The 20,229-nt window shown below is 59.5% G+C and overlaps 2 protein-coding genes across 10 annotated transcripts in view; one reads left to right on the top strand and one right to left on the bottom strand.

Moving 5' to 3' along the window:
- PISD (phosphatidylserine decarboxylase) overlaps positions 1–15,114 on the top strand; it is a 52,996-nt gene extending 37,882 nt beyond the window's left edge. Inside the window, exons 2-9 of one of the 6 annotated variants that reach the window (XM_037817165.1) lie at positions 3,197–3,251; positions 6,188–6,462; positions 7,981–8,146; positions 9,790–10,026; positions 10,256–10,394; positions 10,645–10,791; positions 11,159–11,319; positions 12,061–15,114. In XM_037817165.1, the coding sequence (XP_037673093.1) occupies positions 6,413–6,462; positions 7,981–8,146; positions 9,790–10,026; positions 10,256–10,394; positions 10,645–10,791; positions 11,159–11,319; positions 12,061–12,285 (1,125 nt within the window). In that variant the 5' untranslated portion in view covers positions 3,197–3,251; positions 6,188–6,412 and the 3' untranslated portion in view covers positions 12,286–15,114. Of the gene's footprint in view, positions 1–1,905; positions 2,293–3,196; positions 3,252–6,187; positions 6,463–7,503; positions 7,793–7,980; positions 8,147–9,789; positions 10,027–10,255; positions 10,395–10,644; positions 10,792–11,158; positions 11,320–12,060 lie in introns of those variants that run through there. The other 5 variants (XM_037817164.1, XM_037817166.1, XM_037817167.1 and 2 more) reach the window with 5 other exon arrangements.
- The window catches only part of SFI1 (SFI1 centrin binding protein), a 104,231-nt gene continuing 96,566 nt past the window's right edge, over positions 12,565–20,229 (bottom strand). For 3 of the 4 annotated variants that reach the window (XM_037817145.1, XM_037817146.1, XM_037817147.1), the window contains 9 exons: positions 19,594–19,668; positions 19,246–19,422; positions 18,894–19,159; positions 17,942–18,046; positions 17,583–17,820; positions 14,821–14,959; positions 14,601–14,679; positions 13,704–13,815; positions 12,565–13,620 (listed from right to left, as the gene is read on the bottom strand). In XM_037817145.1, coding sequence (XP_037673073.1) covers positions 13,516–13,620; positions 13,704–13,815; positions 14,601–14,679; positions 14,821–14,959; positions 17,583–17,820; positions 17,942–18,046; positions 18,894–19,159; positions 19,246–19,422; positions 19,594–19,668 — 1,296 coding nt within the window. In that variant the 3' untranslated portion in view covers positions 12,565–13,515. Of the gene's footprint in view, positions 13,621–13,703; positions 13,816–14,467; positions 14,680–14,820; positions 14,960–17,582; positions 17,821–17,941; positions 18,047–18,893; positions 19,160–19,245; positions 19,423–19,593; positions 19,669–20,229 lie in introns of all 4 variants that reach the window. The other variant, XR_005214028.1, reaches the window with a different exon arrangement.

Here is a 20,229-nt window from a genome sequence, read left to right as displayed (position 1 = left end):
CCTTTGCTGCAGCCGTGGGGAACCAGTCTCCCAGGAGCTCAGGTGTGCTGGAGTATGGGCAGAGCCCAGACTTCTGCTCCAGTCCTCACCTCTACACCTGCCAGTCCAGGCAGGCCCCCCCCCTGCTCCAGAGAGCTGCCGGAAGAGCCCTGCCTGGACCAGGGGCTTCCAAGAAGGCCTGGAAGCAGGACCCAAGGCTGGGGCTAGCGGGACTACCAGGGAACCTTCCCGAATGCTCTGAGAGGAGAATTTGGCAGGGCTGGAGAATCTTGTGTATGCTCAAACCATTCAGGGCAGCTTCACACTTGCTGGGCTCCCTGCCCAGGCTCCTGTGAATCTGGTGATCAGTCTGGATCCGTGAGCTGTGCTGGAGACTACAGGCCATCAGGCAGTCTTCCCCAGGGGCCTCTGCTGACCCCCAGGGGATGGGAGTAGCCAAAGGCACCCATCACGCTGTCCCCTGGCACAGGGCATCCGTCCAGGAGTGCGCGAGCAGCAAGACCAGTTGATCAACTCCCTCGGGAGTGGGTTAGTCAGAAGGGACCTCTTCAAGGTGGAAAAGGAAAACTTATCAAAGCCCCTCCAAACCCCCCCTTCATTTGGTTAATTAATTTGTTTGAAATCCAGAAGGCATTTCCCCATTGAAAACATGTGGGTGCAGGTCTGCTCAAAGGAGGGGAGAGCTAGTCTCAGGGCAGACTGATGGCTGGTTTATGAGTGGTTAAAAAGGAACATTAGACATGGTGCAGCAGGGAGAAAATCAAAGCCCCACGGGTTGCTCAGCAACTGAAAACTAGAGCTGGTGAAGAACCTGGGTTTTTGATTCCAAGACCTTGTTTTGTTTCCCTGTCTGGGCTGGGTTTTGTTCTGTACTCAAGGAACCTGTGCGTCTGATCTGAAGTACTGGAGGCTTTGAGGAAGTCAGAATGGCTTTCCAGGATCTTTCCAGTTCTGGAATTTGGTATTGCTAGGATTCCGTGTCAGTGTAAGTCTCACTGGGGCTCAGGGAATGCTGCGATCAATTAGTGATGTCTGCTGTGGGCACTGGATAGTATTTGCCAGCCCTGCCAGGACTGCAGGCCTCTTCTGGCTGAATCTTGCTCACCCCTGCCTCCCTGTTCCTGCTGGTACATTCTAATTGTGGAATATCATGGAAGCCCCTGAGGGGACGGGAGTGTCGTCCCGCCCCCCCCCCCCCCCCCCCCCCCACTGCATCCCAGGTCTGTAGCTTGTCCTGTAGCACTTGGCTGGGCTGGGTCCAGGTGAAGGAGGTGTGTGGGGCTGTACCGTTGCGGCCTATTCATGGTGGCACCCGTGCTTCGCTCCACAAGCCCTCTAGGCTCTCTTCCTGTTTGAAACGTTAATTTAGAGACTGAATTATCAGACAGAAGAAGCTGAAGTTCTGACCTTGTTTGGTGGCCCAGAATGAGAAGACAGGGCCTTCTGAAGTAAACTAACCACTGTATGGGTGAGGTTTGTGAGGTGCTGATTTGGGGCGTGATGGGAACAGACAAAAATTAGGGGCCTTAATTCCAGCCCCCCTTTTTGGTTGAATTGTGTTCTCCATCAGTCCTCCCCACCCCAAAACATTCAGCTTGTTCATTCCATCCATTTTGACTGAGGGTTGGCTGAGTGCCTGTGGGTCATTGGTCTAGTGGGGTAGAAGGACAAGGACAGAAGTCATCCTACAGGTCACTCATCCTAGCTGGGAAAAGCTTATGTGGAGGTGGGAGGTGGGGTCAGTGTGGGGAAGAAGGTGGTGGCCTCAGGCCGGAAGCTCAGCTGCTCTTTTTTCACTGGTCTACACCATTTTCGGATCTGGGTTTTTTGTTCTTAGGACCTGGGTGTGTCTATCTAGAGGACAAGAGGTGGAGGCGAGGACTTAGGCACTTTCTGTCACCTTAGAGAGTGGCTGGAGGTGGCTTCCCCTCTTTCCAGAGAAGCCGAGTCCTCAGCAGGTCAGCAGCCTGTGGGAGGAGGAGGGCACATGGTCCTGGCGGCCTCCCCACCCCCGGATCCCCGGCGGAGGCCTGCCCCTCTGCTGATGGGGGAAGTCCCCTGACGTCTTGGGAGCGGCCTCTTTCCCGCCTCCTCGGCTCCTCCTCTTAAAGGCGAATGCGGGCCAGGCGTGGCTAGAGAGAGCCGAGGGGCCTCTTTAACGGCCTCATCCTCCGTCCTCCTCCCACTTCCTGGCAGCCTGAGGGGCAGAACTGCCAGGCCAGAGCCGCCTCCCGGAGGCTGAGGGAGGCTGAGAGCCGGGAGCGCCGGAGCTGCCGCCTGGACCACCTGCCGGTGAGTGGGGCCGGGCCCCGCAGCTTCCCAGGGAGGTGCTGCCCCTGCCTGCCCTGCGCCGGCTCCCAGCGCCACCTGCCCGTTAAGGGCGGCTGGTTGGCTCTTTCACAGCTTGGATGGGTGAGGGTCTGGGACCCGAGGAAGCCATCCCCGACCATCTTAGGAACTTTTGGGCTTCTCCAGCCACTGCTCCCCCATCAGTCACGGGGCCTGGGATGGATGAGCTCACTTCCTCCACATCCTCTAGTATCTCCTGCCCCACCGTGTACCGGGAAATGATGGCACTGGGGATACGCTCAGGCAGAGGGAGAGGGAGGTAGCCCCGTTCATCACTGGGATCCCAGCAGTGTCCCCATTCTCCACAAGTGCCAAAGATGATCTTAGAAAAGCTTCCTTTTCTTTGGAAAATTAAGAAAGAGACCTGTGCCCAAATCCTAACCCTGCCTCCCACCCCACACTTCCCTGGGCCTCCTGGCGCCAGCCGGCCTGACCCTTGATAAAAGGCGCCTCTGAGCCCTTCTCCTCTTTGCTTCCTCTTCTGGTGCCCAAGGCGTCCCCAAGATGGCTTACCCGTTTCACTCAGGGAGGATCCATTTCCCCGTTCCCTACTTTCACAAAGACATTTGAAGTTCTGTCTGCGTCTATCCCTGGAGCACAGGGGAAGGGGTTTATAGCCACACTGGACTCAGCTACCTGTGGCTGAGCCGCAGGTGAGCCAGGAGGAGAAAGCAGAGAGGGCTGTACCCTGTGAGATTTCCACCCCAGGGAGCAGGAGCAAATTCTCTGGGTGTCTGTGGCTGGATGCAGCCCCGAGAACTCAGGAAGAGTTTGTTTGGGGGATGTGGGGAGTGGACAATCCCTATCCCCCTCCCTGCCTCCCTGAGGCTCAAACCTGATCTTCCAGGCTCCAAAGGAACCAGGGCAGGAGCAAAGTGCAGCAGCTGAGTTCTCTCTCCCAGGTGCGTGGGTGCTCCCTCCCTCTCTCTCTCTCTCTCTCGCTCTCTCTCTCTCTCTCTCTCTCTCTCTCCACCCCCCTCTCCCCCCCTCCCTCCCTCCCCCTCTCTCTCTCACTCTCTTACTCCTTTGCAACTCCTAACTGGCCTGGGGTCCATCCAGCTTCAGTTGGAATGTTCCATTCCAATGGAGGAAGAGGGGCTTGTTGCCCTCATGCTGAGCAGTGAGGGGCGGACAGGGGCACTGCAGCACTGCTGCTCAGGTGTGAACCCCAGAACAGTGTGTCCTGACTAAGGCGACCCCTACCCCCACTGACTAGTCCTGTGGGCCAGTTTCTTCGTCACTGGGGCAACTGCTGCCCCCCCCCACCCCCCCACCCCCGCAGCTTGGACTCCACTTTCAGAACTGCCCTCGGGCCTTTTCTTCCATCTCAGTTGTGGCCTGAGTGGTGGTGCTGGAGTGTGGTCTTGCCTTTTGGCAAGAGTGGGCAGGCTTCGGAGCCAGGTGTGGGCTGACATGAGGCAGCTCGAAACTCTTGGATGGATGTGGGGTGTGAGGTTTCTGAGCAAAGTGGCAGGAACCCAAAGCCCCATGATCTGAGCCTTGGGATGGGGTGGGAAGGAGGAACGACCCTTCCCGTTTTCCAGATGAGGAAACTGCTCTCAGGGACAGCCAGGACTGCAGTGAACAGATTGTCCCCCACCACAAGGCCACCCTGAGTTCTCATGTTCCAGGTGACTGACCCTTAGGCCACGTAATGACTTTAAAGTCTTTCTGGTCATTGCCTGAAACTCATCTGTACAGGGACTCTCAGAAGGGAGGGAATGTGGCACTTCTCCACTTGAGGACACCATCCTTGCAGCAGCTTCTGGGGCCTTGAGCACCCCAGCCCCAATTCAGGAGGCAGGGAGGGAGAAGTCTCTGACTAGGCACAGGCCATCGCAGGGGCAGAGGGCCAGCAGGCCTCTGAAATGGGGCAGCTGGGAACACTGCTTCTGAGGAGGTGACCCTGTCCTTGGGAAGTTGAGAGGACAGTGACCTTCCCTCCATCTTGCAGCTCTGAGCAGGACAGAGAGCTACATCTGGTTCCTGGTAGGACAGAGGACTGAATTTATGTCTACTTCTTGGGGACCCTTTAGTGCCCACAGATTTTGGTTTGGAGGAACCCTGACACCCTGGTCTCTGTCTTGTTACAGAGAAAGAGGTAAAGTCGGGATGGGAACGAGGACCTGCGGGGGATCAGGAGTCCTTTGCTCTTTCCTGCCCCAGAGCCTCTGCTGTGGGAAGGTGCCGGGGGCAGCTCCTCAGGGCAGTTGAGTGTGTCTTTAGGAGAGCAGAGCCTTGGGGGACAGCAGGTTCTGGTCCGCTTTAGGGCAGAAGCATGCAGGCCACCTTGCCCTGGTGGGCTGTCTGGCCTGGCCTAGCCCCTTGTTTCTCTTGGAGACTGAAACACAGAGGCTCATTTGGTTAAGAACCTGAGGATTTTTCCCAAACCTGGTTTACCTGAGCTCAGTGGTTTGGGTCCCTCAATCTCCTGATTGTGCTGCCCATGGTGAGGGGGAGGCTGGGTGTCCTGCCCCCTCCTCCACCTCTACCCTGGTGTGTGCTCAGTCTGTTGCCTTGCCCTCTGTGACCCTGCTTCCCCCGTGTGGGGCATCAGGCTCCTGGGGGCTGGCGGGAGCCTGTGTGAGGCCTGCTGGGCTGGTTTGATGGAGGCAGCCTGGCTAGGGCCCACATGGAAAGGGCAGCAGGAGGCTGGGGCAGAAGGGGTGTCCATGGGTCCCTGACTGGGCCCTCGGGACTGACCCCTTGCACTGGCATCTTCTAAGGGAAGAAGTTTGCAGGTCCATCCATTTGCTGGGTGAGGCTTGGTGGGTAGATGCTGTTTCACTGGCCCTTCCTGGCTGGAGCCCCACAGTGAGCAGGCCACTCTACCAGCTCACCCCAGGGTGCAGTCCCCCTGCCCTGCTCCTCGAGGAGGACGGCCCCTGGGAAGATGAGCTTGGCTGGAGGGGTATGGACTGGCCTTGGTCTTCTTCCTTGGCTGGAGGGAGGCATCCATGCTTGTATCCATTCCTTAGTCAGCTCCCAAAGGCCATGGGCACGCCCAGGGACTAGGGACTCTGGCAGGCAGGTGCCAGGCAGGCCTGGGATTTTCACCTTTGTGCCTCACTTCCCGTACAAAAGGCAAGCCCACATTCTGAGAGGGCAGAGGTTGGCCACTTCTAAGGAAATGGAAGGACGGGGCTTGGGGCCACTCTGAAAGTCCAAACTGTTCGCATTCATGTGGGTGGACCGGGTGGGGTCCTTGCCTGGGTCTGTCCACTGCCTTAGACTTCACTGGAGAATGGTGACGGGTGCCTGCCCCTCCTAGGGGCCAGGCTCGGGTCCACCCAGGCCCTCAGCAGGGTGTTACCCCCCTTGGCTGAGGGAGCAGCTGCTGTGGAGTGGGTGCGTCCTCCTGGGTAGCCAGGCCAGGACCGCTGGGCATAGTGCTGTTTGAAGCAAAGATGGAAAATGCAGCTGGACTGGTTTGGGCTTTGATTCGGCCCCTTTTCCCAGCCCATGCTGGTTTGCTGGGAGGTTGCGGGGGCACTTCATCTGAGATGGCGAGTGGGGTCAGAGCAGGTGCTTGGGCTGAGGAGAGGAGCAGGCGAGGCAGATAAGGCTCCTGGGTCTTGCTGCCTCTCCTGTGGCTCTTCTGGATCCTCAGATGCTACTTTGTAACCTGAATGGAAAATGGGTCAGGCCCCAGTGAGGGAGGCGCCTCCGGCTGGCTGGCAGATAGGTGGCTGCAGCCCTGAGGGCCCTGGGCCCAGAGCGCAGGGCTCAGATTCCCCTCTGGTGCCCTGGAGCCCGGAGGCGCCTGAAGGCCCCGTGGGGGGCAGTGGGCCCGGGTCCCTGAGCAGGTGTGTGACCCGGGACCTGTCTGTCTGCCTAGCCCCGGCCTGTCAACCTGCGCCCAGGAGCCACTGAGAACACCTCCAGCCGCCGGCCTAGGAGGCAGAGCCCACAGCCCTGACAGCGCAGGAGTTCTGGCGTGGGGGGAAGGGGCGAAAGGAGGAGAAACAAAGGCGGGTGAGCGAGCCAGAGCGCCAGAGAGCGAGCCAGAGAGCGAGACGGCGAGCGAGCGCGCTGCGCGCCGCCCTCCCCGCGCCTGCCCACCATGTGTCAGTCAGAGGCGCGGCGAGGACCAGAGCTCCGCGCGGCGAAATGGTGAGATGCGCCCGACTGCATCCTAATCCTCCCGTGCCCCGCCACGACCTCCGCAAGGTCCGCATTCACGTCCGGCGGCCCCGCGGTGGCAGTGGCGGCAGCGGGTCCGGGGACCAGCTGCTGCGGCTGGAGGGGCCCGGCCCGGCGCGCCTGAGTGCCCAGAGTAGGAGAGCGGGCTTCAGGTACCCAGCGGGTGGACCTGGCTCCTGTGCACGCCCCCTCCCCACCCCCAGACCCCTGCCCCGCGGCGGGGAGGGAAGAGGGGACAGGAGGGGACAGCACCTCCTCCGGGATTGGTCCCCTGTGCTCTGCAGTGAGGGGGGCGGGAGCTGGGGTTGGGAGGAGGGGCTTGGCTCCTACCATCTTCCCAGACCTGTCTTCCCAAACCTTTTCAAAACAAAATAGGGTTGGGGTAGGAGAGAAAAGAGAGGGGCACCTGGTAGCATGAGCCCAGGGCCCAGCCTCTGGCTCCCTTCTCCATTCTCCATTCTTTCCACTTTTAATATCTGCTGAGATGCCTCTTTGTTCCTTAATTTGTTCAGCAGCTGGGAGATAGAGGAGACAGCTTCTCTTGGGGGGACACAGTCTCAGCTTGGAGCCTTAGATTATCTAGCTGAAGGCAGTTGTTTTGAGGTTGAGGAAACTGAGGCCCAAGGGCAGTCTCAGAGCAGCCTCCTGCCTCCCTAGAAGCATTTTTCTGGGTATTGGCATGTGACCATGGGGCTTGGGCCTCATTGGTTCTGGTGGGAAAGCCCACTCCACCCACCTTGGCTGAAAGGAGGGGCCTGGGTCAGGAGTGTGACCCCAGCAGAACCAAGAGGTGGCCTGAGAGCTGAGGGGGTGTTGCTGGGGGGCCTTCCCCTCTCCCCACAAAGGGACAGTGTTGCCTGTGGCTGGATTTTGAAGACCCTGACCTGCTGTAGAAAGACTGTGGATGGACAGGGCTGGAGCAGCCCTGCACTGTTAGGGGGGGTGTATGCATGGACATGTGTGTGTGTCGGGGGGAGGTGTCCTTTGGGAGCTTGCTAGTCCCACCCTCTGTTTAGCAGATGAGGAGAGAGAGGCCCAGGCCTGCAGTGGGATGGTAACAAAAGACTCTACAAACAGTTCCTGGTTGCCGGGGGAGAGCAGGCTGCATCCCTGCTGGCACCTGGGTGGGTGATGGGCATTCCACCCGTCTTTCCCAGGCTGGGTGCTTAGCCTGCAGGCCCCTGCGGGTGTCCCTCCTGCATTCAGGAGCTTCCCAGAAGCTGGGCCCCCTCTCCTGTCTCCGCTTCCCCTGGCTGGTGGGTGGGAGAGGCTGGGAAAGGAGCCAGCCAGGCCCAGCATGGTTGGTACGAGGCTGCGGCAGGGTCTCGCCTGACTGCATCCCTTGCCAGGGAGGAAAGGTTGCTGAGGGGCCTTGGCTGAGGCTTCAGGCACCAGGGGTGGAGCTGCCCAGGGTTGGGGGTTTCCCAGGTCCCTGTCCACAACGGGCGGCTGATGCTGACCCCGGCCTGTGCACGGTGTGTTCTGCAGGTTGCAGTTCCCCCAGCTGGCCCTGAGGCAGAGGCTGGGACAGTTGAGCTGCATGTCCAGACCTGCCCTGAAACTGCGCTCCTGGCCCCTGACAGTCCTCTACTACCTCCTGCCTTTTGGTGCCCTCAGGCCGCTCAGCCGGGTGGGATGGAGGCCTGTGAGCAGGGTAAGTGTGTGCGTGACTGTCCGGTCCTTCCTCTGGGCAAGCCTGAAGTTGTGGGTGCAGGAGTGGCCCGAGGCCAGGAGACAGTTGGCACCCTGAGGCAGGGTGGCTGTGGGGCCGGGCCAGCTGTGCCCTCAGGTTGGTGGTCAGGAAGACTGACGTGCTTTTGGGAGTCTAGGCACGGGCCCCTGGCATGGGTGGGCCCAGCCTGCCTGCTGCAGTGGGAGGCCTTAAGGGCTTGCTGTCCACTCTCCTTGCCTGCCACATCCGTGCCATTTTAGAGCTCTGCATTCTGGAAAGAACCCAATACTGGGGATTCAGGAAATGGTGTGTGCCCCCAATTTTCTGTATTCAGGCAGGAGGGGTCTTAGAGGTGATTTTGAGAAGAATCTAAATTCTTGGATGCCAGAGGGTCGTTCAGGATGGCTGGAGCTGGTCTGGGCCCCTTTCGGGGAGGATGTCCTTGAGGAACCACCCCAGGTGGGTGGAATTGGAGGAGTGAGCCGGGCCCTTGGGCAGCCAAGGTGGGTGTCGTGAGGGTGAGCACGCTCAAGGGCACGCTATTATACTGGGCATTAGAGTGTCTCCAGCCCATGCCTCACAACAGCTATGGCAGCCCCTGGTGGCCCGGGTGGGCTAGCAGCAGGGGGAGGGGTAAGAGCAGTTCTCTGGGAACCACTATTCAGTGCCTCTGGGAGGTGTTTAAAATTGGAATGAAATGATTTTTAAACCTTGGGGACTTGGTGTCTCGGTTATCTTAAGACAAGTGGCTGCCAGTGACGAATGGCTCCATCATGAAGTTGAAGAGCCTGCCACTTCTGGGCACCTGGCCCTGAGGAGATTGGGCTCTGGGACCCTGGTGGAGAAGACTCCAGCCCAGGGCCTGTCCTCAGGTACCCCAGGCTCCTGGTGGGCCTGTTCTCACCCTCCTGGGAGGAGCCCAAGGGCAGCCTGCTTTGTGGACTGGCCTATCACAGAAAGACCTTCTGAGATGCAGGCCTGGCTGCAGGCCCTCACTTGCTGGCTGGAGATGTGGGGACTGGCTTCCCTGGGTCCTCAGGGGAAGGCCCAGGCTGGCCCAGGGGACCTGTGCCTGCACCGTGGGCCCACATGACAGGGATAGGGAAAGTCTGCATCTGAGACCCTGACATCATCATTCAGGGAGTTCTTGGTTCTGTCAAGACAGAGGAGTACCTGCTTCCAGGGTATCCTTGTCCTGTGCATCTGGTGCCTCCTGCTCCTTTCTGTGGTGGTCTGGGATGTGGGGAGTGACCCATCCCACTACTATCCTGCCCCCAAGAAGTGAGCCTGTCCTGACTAGTCTCTCCACCCATGGGGACTAGGGCAGGTTCTTTTTGACTGTTGCTTGAGGTGACTGAACATACCCCTGCCTTGGAGCTGTGTGGGGGCATTACTGTCTCCGCCATCTCCTGAAGGGCCTAGGGGACACTGGCCATGCAGTCTGGTTCCTAGTGAGAAACAGCCACATCGCAAAGCCAATGTGGGCACCAAGGCCTCCCAGGGGCAGGGGTGGGAGCTCTGTGGAGCTCACTGAGGCCTGGGGAAGGGGTGGTGCTGGCCGTGGTTGGAGCTGGGGTCCTCTGGGCAGTGTGGCCGAGCTCAGCCCCCTGCCTTGTGACCTGCAGGTGACCCTGTACAAGTCAGTGCCAACGCGCTTGCTGTCGCGGGCCTGGGGCCGCCTCAACCAGGTGGAGCTGCCACACTGGCTGCGCAGGCCCGTCTACAGCCTGTACATCTGGACCTTCGGGGTGAACATGAAGGAGGCCGCTGTGGAGGACCTGCACCACTACCGCAACCTCAGCGAGTTCTTCCGGCGCAAGCTGAAGCCGCAGGCTCGGCCTGTGTGTGGCCTGCACAGTGTGGTGAGGCGCCCAGGCTGGGCAGAAGCGAGACCCTTGCTTCTACCTCTCCTACAGCAAACAGCATGCTGCTTGCCTGTGTCTTTGGGGAAACTTTGAGGCTGGTATTAGCAGCAGGAGGCCTGGCTGTGCCCAGGAAGGGCTGGGGCTCTGGGGGGGGGGGGGGGGTCTCTTCTTGGGAGGAGGGGAGGCTGCTCCTATCCCTAGCATCGTTTTCTTCTCACCTTTCCAGATCAGCCCGTCGGATGGGAAGATCCTCAACTTTGGGCAGGTGAAGAACTGTGAGGTGGAGCAGGTGAAGGGGGTCACCTACTCCCTGGAGTCATTCCTGGGCCCTCGTATCTCTGCAGAGGACCTGCCCTTCCCACCAGGTGGGTTTTAGCTGGAGCCATGGCTGCGTGAGAGGGCTGAGGAAGGGGGTGGAGGGAAGAAGGGAAGGAAAAGCTGGGGAGGCTGTGGGAAGTGAGGGCCAGGAGCACTCTAATGGAAGCTTCTGGGGCCCTCAGTGGAGTCTGTCCAGCCTGCAGGCAGGCTCCATGCTGGGGACCCACAGTAGGCGGTAGGATCGGGGCCTGAGAGCCTGCCCCAAGCCAGCTCCCTACCCTTGCATCTGCCCCACAGCCACCCCCTGCAGCTCCTTCAAGAGCCAGCTGGTCACCAGGGAAGGGAACGAGCTGTACCACTGTGTCATCTACCTGGCCCCTGGGGACTACCACTGCTTCCACTCACCCACTGACTGGACCATCTCCCATCGGCGCCACTTCCCAGGTAGGCCCAGGGCCCAGCAACTGGGTGGGGGCTGCCTCCAGGGGTTTTTAGCTGCCCAGGAAAGGAAAGACAAGGGGGTAAAAAACAGAAGCACTCTCTCCCCTTCTTGGATCCAGGGGCCCCGGGCTCCAGATTTGGGCTTTTGCTCCTCAGGCAAGATGTCCTGGGGTGGATTGTGGAGGCCGAACACTGACTGCTTCAGGCTGGCATGGTGGGGTAGGGGCTGGGGGAGCCAGAGTCCGGCCAGCTCTGCATTGGGACTAACACCAGGGGGCCCTGCTCGGACCTGGGCGGCTGGTCTTGCTCCTGCTCCTCTTCCTCCCATCTTGAAAGCTGGGTGACAGTGGCAGTTCTCCCTAACCCCCAGGCTCACTGATGTCCGTGAACCCCGGCATGGCCCGCTGGATCAAAGAGCTCTTTTGCCACAACGAACGGGTGGTCCTGACGGGGGACTGGAAGCATGGCTTCTTCTCGCTGACGGCTGTGGGTGCCACCAACGTGGGCTCCATCCGCATCTACTTCGACCGGGTGAGCAAAGCCAGGCCCTGCTGAAACCCAGGGGCTGGATCCCTTGGGGTCCACCTGGCCCACCTCCTCTGCAGCAGGATCCTCTGGCCATGTCCTCAGAGGGGCCAGGTGCCCAGGCCAGACCCGGCCCTGAGGAGGAGGTGGTGGGTGCTGAGCGCCTGCTTACCACAGCTGGGGCCTCCCTCCCACTTTTGCTGTCACTCACCCCATCTCCATGTGGCTGGGAGAAATGAAAGGGAATTAACCTTCCCGCTTAGTGCTTGGCTTCTGCCAAGAACCCTGGTCAAAGCTGAGAGGGGAAAATGGAATGGAAAGAGTGCTGCTGAACTTGGGATGGGGCCCGTTGACTGGAGGGTGGAACTTGGGACAAGGCTGGAGCACATGGAAGCTGGCCCCCCTGCCCGTGGGACTGCCTTTTTTGTTGTTTGTGATGGAGTGCCATGAGTTTTCTGCCCCTCCTGAGCCCAGGTCATGGCAGGTGTCAGGGATTGTGTGTGGGGACTGATTCCACTAGGCCGCAGTGGGCCTCCGTCTGTGAGGTGCTGTCCCCACCTCCCTTTCTGAGCTGGGCTGGGTGGTGGTGGGGGCAAGCAGAAGTGGCCTGAAGGCTGCCTGCCAGCCTAGAGAGTGGGGCTCCTTTGCCTTGCTTCTTGCCCCATACACAGTGGGGGAGGTGGGGACAGGGTCCTATATCCCTCCTCCCGTGACACCTGTGACCCGGGCCCCCTGTTCTGCCCCCAGAACCTGCACACGAACAGCCCGTGGTACAGCAAGGGCTCCTACAATGACTTCAGCTTCGTGACTCACGCCAACAAGGAGGGGGTCCCCATGCGCAAGGGCGAGCATCTGGGCGAATTCAACCTGGGCTCCACCATCGTGCTTATCTTCGAGGCCCCCCAGGACTTCAGCTTCAAGCTGAAAGCAGGACAGAAAATTCGCTTTGGGGAGGCTCTGGGCTCCCTCTAGGACCCTTTCCTGGCTGCAGGTGCTGTTGCCAGGGAATCTCTTCCAAAAGGAGAGAAACGTGAGGGTATTTTAGAGGAAACCCTGAGGCTGCCCAGGTGAGGGGCTGTCTCAGGGCTGTGGGGGTTCTGACCAGGCGGGACCTGAGTGGCTTCCACCCCTGCGTCCAGAGATGCAGAGAGAGGCTCTCGGCCCCACCTGGCAGGGACCAGCACCTTCTGCAATGACCTAAGCTGTATCCCCTTCCCACCCACAAAGAAAAAAGTCGAGGCTGGGATGATCTCAAGTTTAGTTGTGTGTCTTTTTTAATCTGCTGTATAGGCCGGAGCCCCTCATCTCTCTGGCTGAGTGTTCAGTTGGTCTTGGTGGTAAATGGTAAGGTGTCTTCTTGCTGCTCCTCCCGTTCCCTGGGCCGTTTTGTCAGCCCCTTTTGCTTTTTGTGCCTTCCCCCTGCACAGGGTGAGGTGCCCCTGGGCACTGACTGTGGACCCACCGTGCCCCAGAACGGGCCCACATGGCCTTTACGATCCCTGTTCTCTGTTCCCAAGTTCTCTTCACCCTGCCCTGTTCGTTGGGAAAAGCTACATCTTTTGTCGTCTTTGCACTTGTGGCGAGAATCACCATGGACTCTTGCCAACGTCTTCTGGGATGGCTTGGCCCTTTGCAGCCCCAATGAGCACCCTTCTGGAGCTGGCCTCATCCTCTCTTCAGCAAGCAAGCCAGAACCTACTCGATGGTGTCTGATGTGAATGGAGGCCTAGCCCAGGTAACTCTGGACAGGGAGAGCCGGTCCTTGTGCCACCTCCCAATGCCCCCAGACCTGCATGAAATAGGGGGAAGTTGCTGCTATTGATTTCAAGGGGCTTGTGGTGGAAGCAGAGGAGCCCTGGTGTGTGTATGGGGGAGTGCCTAGAAAATAAAACCTGTCCCCAGGTTAACAGGTACGCGGTCCTTGGGGTGCAACTGAGGGTAGTGACAGGGCCTTGTGTTTCACGTTGATCCTGGGGATGCTGTGAATTTCTCCTGCAGGAGAAGCCATTGAACTTTTTCAACTGTATCAGTAGCACAGTATTTTTGTATGAAAAGTGGGAGACTTCTGAACAGTAGATCATTTAATTGCAAACATTTTGGAAAAAAAAAAATTAAAAACTCATTGTAGTTTTGTATTCTGTTCCTGGAGGGGGCTTGAGGCTTCCACGGCAGCCCAGCACCTGCCTCCTGGTGCGGGGCCAGCTAGCACAGAGCCTGCCGCAGGGCCCGGACACGCGCAATGCAGGCCTGGATGGGCTGGCGCTGGGCCTGGAGCTCTGCTGCCAGGTGCTGGATCTGCGCTTCTACCTGGAGACGGGATAGGGGTGGGGCAGGCGGCTGCGTGGGAGCATACCTTGGAGCTACCCCCTGGGACTGGCCTGGGGCCTCACCTGTTCCAGCTCTTTCTGCACCTGCTGCTCCGCTGCCTGGGCCTCGGGCCTGGGCTCCTCCTGGCTCAGCTCCAGCCACCTGCGCAGGCTGCTGGCTTGCCGCTCACAGGACCTGAGGGGTGAGATGCCTGCTGTCCGCCTTGTTGAGCCTTGGCGGAGCTCTCAAAAGGCCCCTTGGGGCAGGGAAAGGCACACCAGCTGTTGCAGGGGGTGGGTGAATGGAGGGATAAAGGACTGGGAGGGCCCCTGGCTTGGGAGGCCATGTTTGTTCCTGCTCCCTCCACCTTCCCCAGTAGACAGTGCCTCCCATGGGCCGAGGTGAAAATACCGTCCAGCCCCTCTTCCCCTGCACAGGGCCAGGGTGAGGGGACAGTCCAATTCCTTTGAACCTCCCAAGGCCCCCGCCAGGCATCAGACACAGGAAACATGAGCTCTGTATGCATGACTGGTTTCCTGCTCCTGGGCTGCAGGTAAAGCAGGACGGACCCCCTCAGTGCCCTTTATCATGTCATGTTTAGAATCACACATTCACTGAGTGTGTGCCTGCCTTGCTTTCCTACATCCAGATTAGGTTTTTATGGTCTTGCTCAACTTTATCATTTCCCAGTGAAAGCTGCTACTGTGCCCAATAGCTAAGCAGACTCACGCCCTTCCAAATCATACCCAAGAAGGGTAAAATTAACCACCTGTTTGTGGTTCAGGCCCCCTCTTGGGCCACAGAGGAGAGGAGAGGCTTTTTGGAAGGATCCACCTTGGGCACTCACCTGTCCCCAACAGTGTGGGTTCATCACCCCCAGGGCCCTGGTGGCTGGCACAGTGGAGAAGTCCGACTCCCTGCCTGGCCATGCCAGGGCCTCTCCCCACGGACACTGGCAAAGGGCGTTTCCCGGATCTCACCGGAGGTTCTGCTTGTTGGTCTGGTAGTGCTGGAATTGCTGGCGGATCCCCTCAAGCTCAGCCTCGAGTTCTGTGCGTCCTATGGCCACAGGAGGAGAGTGAGCTTGATCTTGACAATCTCCCCTTCCCCCTGGGGCCGGTGAACAGAGGGTCTGAGGTGCAGCCTCTTCCCTCCCCACCGTGGCCTGCGCTCACTGCCTGCCAGGTCCAAGGCGCTTACCTGTGCTTTCAGAGCCACGCCCGGGACGGGCCCTAGTGCCTGTGAAGTCCCTTGGGAGCAGCAGGTGAGGGTCGGGGGCACTGGCCAGGGATGGGGGGCCTTGAGGCTGCAGCCCAGGGACAGCTGGCTTTGTAGATATCTACAAAGAGGGGAAGGACACTGAGCCGCTTTGTATATATTATGTCCCCCAGACAAAGCCATGTTCTTTGATGCAGTCTTGTGGGAGCAGGCGTATTAGTGCTGATTAGGTTGGAACCTTTGGAGTAGGTTGTTTCCATGGAGATGTAACCCACCCAACTGTGAGTGACACCTTTGATTAGGGTGTGACCTCTTGATTGAATGTTGCCATGAAAATGTGGCCCTGCCCATTCAGGGAGGGGTCTTGATTAGTTCACTGGAGTCCTATAAAAAAGAGCTCACGAACAGAGGGACCTCAGAGCAACTGAGAGTGACATTTTGAAGAGCAGCTGCAGCTAAGAGAGGACAAAATGCCCCAAGAGCAATATTTTGGAGAACGCCATTTTGAAATGTCACTTGGGAGCAAGCAGACGCCAGCCACGTGCCTTCTGAGCTAACAGGTTTTCTGGACGCCATTGGCCATCCTTCAGTGAAGGTACCCGATTGCTGATGTGTTACCTTGGACACTTGATGGCCTTAAGACTGTAACTTTGTAACCAAATAAACCCCCTTTATAAAAACCAACCCATTTCTGGTGTTTTGCAAAACAGGAGCATTAGCACACTGGAACATTCAGCAGAGAAACCAGGAGGCAGCCTGGAGAGGGCTCCAGGTCCTCAGTGCCCTGGGACTCCCACTGCTGGCCACTATACTCCACAGAGGTGGGGGTACAGGAGGGCCGCTCCCCTGTCCCCCGAGCTGGGCTTCCCAGGCACCTGCCCCAGCCAGACCCCGGCGTCTGGCCCTGCCTCCTGGACCTGAGTACCGTGGGACCAAGTTCCACAGCCAACCCCAGGATACCCCACTCCACCCCACCCCACTTTTCCAAGGGTTTGCTTAGTACCAGGCCATTCTCCAACCTTCCACACCTCCACACCCCAGCACCCTCTGAGCCCCTGCCTGGCTGAGCTCCCACTTCAGTGACTGTTCTCATTGTCCAACCATGAACCTACAGCCCCTCCTGCGCTCTCTCCCTCCCCTCTGGGGGAAATGGACTTGCTCCTCCTGCCACCGCCCCACCCCCTGGGTCACGGCCAGTGAGGCAACAACCCTTCAACCCCACACCCCATTCCACCCACTAGGTCTGTGCCTCTCTCTCCACGTGCACACATTCACCCCCAAGTCCACACTCCCCCAGGAGATGGCTCTGGCCCTCACCCCTGGAGTTGGCTCTTCACCACCACTCCAGCCAGGCTCTGCAGGCTCCAGCTATTCATTTGCTGGGGCCTGATCCCACTACCCTCTCTCTTTTCGGTCACTTTTCTGTGCTCTGAGCACTAATCCTTGTGGCATCTCCTCTTGGCTTCTGTGGCACCATGCACAGGGTTTCCTCACACCTCCCTGGTCCTCCCTGTGCAGGCTACTTAGCCCCCTCTTACTCTGTCGAGTGCTTCATGTCCTGGCCCCCTTGTCCTCCCTCTTAACTGGCTTCCTAGGTGACCCCATCGGTTCCCAGGGATGTATGTATGACACAGGCCGGGCATCCTCCAACTCAGGATTTGGCTCTGACCTCTTCCATGGAGGGCAGCCTCACAGGCCTCTTACCTTTTTCTCAGCTTTGAGAGGTTCAAAACTGGTCCCTACCCCAAAGTTTTCCCTTTTACAGTAAAAGAAGTTGCCACTCACTGAACTAGTGAAGCCAGAACGCTAGGAGTGACTCTCACTGCCTGCCTTTGCTGACCCCATCACCCGTCTTCCTCCGGTGGGTGCTCCCGGGAGTGTTCCCATCCCTTTCTCTCCATCCCCACGGCCACCCGAGTCTACCGGCAGCATCCCCCTTCACCCGGGGCACAGGATAGCAACCCACCCCCCTGCACAAAGCAGCGAGTGAAATGTTCAGACTGGACCCGGTGTGCGCCGGCTTAAATCCCTTCCACAACTTCCCTTTCTTTCCTATTCCCCTCCTGAGTGATCCGAGGGGGAGCGACCAAGAGGGAAGCCACAGTGTCTAGTCTATTCCTTAGAAGCCAGGCTAAGCCCAGCCCCAAGTTAGGGGAGAGGAGCCAAGCTCTGTGACAGTCTCAAACCCGGCCCCCTTCAACTGGCGCCTCCAATCAGTGGCACCCACTAAGATTGCCAGGGGCCTGGGACACCTCCTCCTCCACCACTGACACCTCTCACATCTGCCCCAAAACCACATCCTCTCCTTTTCGCTCCCTAACATCTCGGCTACTATGCAGCAGAACCAGGACAGTTACTTGTTCAGAGCCTGGGCTCCCAGGAGGAACCCTGGGCGATCTACTCATCCTCTCTGCCTGACTCTGACGTATGACACGGGCCGGGCATCCTCCAGCTTAGGATTTGTCTCTGATATCTTCCTCTAACTGGGGATAATGGCCTCACCATTTGTGAGGATGAACCAACCCGTCAAGCCCTGTAACTGCACCTGTCCCTGCTGTGCTCCCAGGCCTGGTGTGCACCAGCATCTGCACACGGTCAGAACCACCAACCCCGTGTCTTCCCGGGCCAGGGGTGCTCTAGGAACAATGTGTACAGCTGTGGCAACAGCACCACGGGCAGGAGAAAGAGCAGTGAAGGCCAGACCAAAGACCCCAGGTGACCAGGGATGATGATGAAGGACTCACCCTGGCAGGTGCTTCCACCCCACACGGCAGGAAGGAGGAAGGAGGCAGCAGCAGCAGTTCGGGGCCTGCACTTGCCATGGGGGGCAGCGTTGGGCCAGGGGGCCTCAGTAGGGCCCCGGGCTGAGGCAGGTGGCTGCTTGTGGTCAGTGCCACCTGGGCCTCGGCCAGGAAGGGCCTCGTCACGGGAGGGCCCACTGGCTGGGCCAGGGCTAGGCCACGCTCCCACGGCGTCTCAGGCCTGAGTGGAGGGAAGGCAGGTGTCTACTCGGGCCATGGTGCCTTCCCCTTGAATGGAGAACCTTTCTGCCCAAGGAACAGGAAGGAGAGGGAGCTGTTCATTCGAAGTCCGCATGACCTACCCCTGTCCCCCAAGGGTGTCACAACCCAGGGGTCTCTGGCTCTGCACGGGCTCCAGCAGGAAGTCTGGGCATCGGGGCTGCTTCCTTGCCAAGCGGGCGGCGTTCCTGAGAAGAAACAGGCCCATTCCTCTAGGCTGACCGGGGGCTGCAGGTGGCCAGTGACCTCCGTGGGGGAGGGGTCTCCTAGTCCACCCCCTCCATTTTCACAGAGAGACGGAAGGCTGGAGAAGGAAAGCCTCTTGCCCAAGAACACAAGTAAGCTGGGGCAGACCCGGGCCAAACCACACTTCCAGCACTTCCATCGGCTGGCCCGAGGCCACCTCATTTGACCTCTCCAGCAACCCTACCAAGGAGATGCTATCTCTTTTACAGGAGGGGAGACGGCCCCTGAGGCAGTAAGGCTTTTGTCCCAGGTCAGCTGGGGAAAGAGACAGAGTTTGTGGAGACCACCCAGGGAGGTGGAAGAGGGGCAGGTAACATGTCACAAAAAGTGGGGTTTCTGAAAGGGAGCCAGCCTCAAGGCTGTTAAGGAAAAAGGTGTGGGAGTGTGGCGGGGAGGGGAGCACTGCCCCACAGCCCATCCCTGTGGGCAGCTGCATGTACCACCTGGACAAAAGAAAAAGTGTGTGCCAGCAGCAGGGCAGGGGAGAGGGGGCCAGGAGGCATTGGAAAGCAGGGGGCAAATTTCCTGAGCTTTAGCATGAAAAGGAAAAGAGGTCTGGAAATCCCACTCCATCGCTCCCCCTGCCCTGCAGTCCCCTCAGTTGGGACCCAGCAGAATAGGAGAGGGATACTGCAGGGAAGGGGTCTGAGCTGCTCAGCTGGGACGAGGGTCATGACTGGCCGTGTCATCCTCCCAAGGCCTGATTTTCTACCTTCATGTGCATCAAAGCTTTGGCCATAGACGGAGCCAAGAGGCTGAGCAGAGGGGAGACGAGGGGTGGATACTCACAGCTCCAGGAGCTGGGGCTCCCCAGCTGCCAGCAGCAGGCTGCCCAGACCTCCTGTAGGCCCACGGGGCACTTGTGGCCTCTTGGCCTCCAGGCAGGTGGCGTCCCCAGCACCGACAGCACCGTGGATGAAAGGGGAGCCCCGGAATGTCACTCTCCTGCTGGGTGCAGTGGGGATGGGGGGTGGGGGCTCCCTGCCCGGGCCCAGCACCTTCTGCTTCCAGAGCATGGCACAGCGATGGACCGCACGGTGCTGACTGCGGGCAGCCTGCCAACACGGCCCCACGTCAGCCAGGAGGGGCCAGGCCGGCCGTGTCTTTCCTCTCCCCACAAGAAGGGCCCAGCCAGGCCTACCTGGATCTGCTGCTGGGCCTGCAGCTGCTGCCGGAAGGCCCTCATGCTGGCTGCAAACCTCAGGAGGCGGGTGACGCCCTCCCGGAGGAGCTGGTGGTGGTAGGCCTGTGCCGCCTGCTCCAGCCGTGCCTTCTTCCGCCTCCTCTCCAGCACAAAGACCAGCCACGCGTGCCAGGCCTCCAGGGAGGGAAGGGGCTGAGGCCCAGCTTGCCCTACTTGGGGATCCCCCTTCCAACCCGGGGCTTTCCACGGCCGCCCTGCCCGCCCCACCGGCCGGGGTGCCTTCCCCCAAACCAAGGCTGGGCCAAAGCCCACCACCCCCTCTTGGGAAAGGTGGACCCCAGTTACCTTCGCCTGCAGTGAGAAGGACCAGAACCACAGGGCCCGTGCCACCCCCTGCTGCTCCTGCTTCCTGGCCGCCAGCTGCGGGCAGAGAAGGCTGCCTCAGGGATGGACAGAGGAGGAGCAGGTGCCCTCTGGGATGGAAGGTTGAGCAGAGCAGGGCCAGGCCCGAGGCAGGAAGGCCCAGCAGGAAGGACAGGCTAGAGACAGAGGCACAGCAGTTGGGAGAAGGTGGCCTGAGGCAGAAAGCGAGGCTGATCATTCCTTCATTTGTTTATCAGCCATAAATCCGAGCTCCCTTTCTGTCTCGGGTTCAGCACTCCCAGGGGGCCAAAGTCTGGCTTCTGCCCTCAGGCGGGCAGCAAGGGGGGCACAGACAGACAGAGCCAGTGACCCAGGAACCCAGAGAAGCCTGGAAGAGGATCCACAGCTGAGTGTTAAGGCCCAGGAAGAGGCAGCTGGAGACCAGGGGGCATCTTATGGAGGCTGCAGGAGCCGACAGGTTCCCCAGTAGGCCAACGCACTCTTGCAATCAAACTGCCTTGGCCCCATGGAGAGTAGAGTCCGCTTCCCCTTCCCTCGGATCTGGGCTGGCCCTGTGACCTGTTTTGACCCAGAGATCCCAGAGAAAGTGACGCTCCG

Source organism: Choloepus didactylus, chromosome 23 (genome assembly GCF_015220235.1).
Source record: "Choloepus didactylus isolate mChoDid1 chromosome 23, mChoDid1.pri, whole genome shotgun sequence".
Lineage (NCBI taxonomy): Eukaryota > Metazoa > Chordata > Mammalia > Pilosa > Megalonychidae > Choloepus > Choloepus didactylus.
This window is presented reverse-complemented; position numbering and strand designations above follow the sequence as displayed.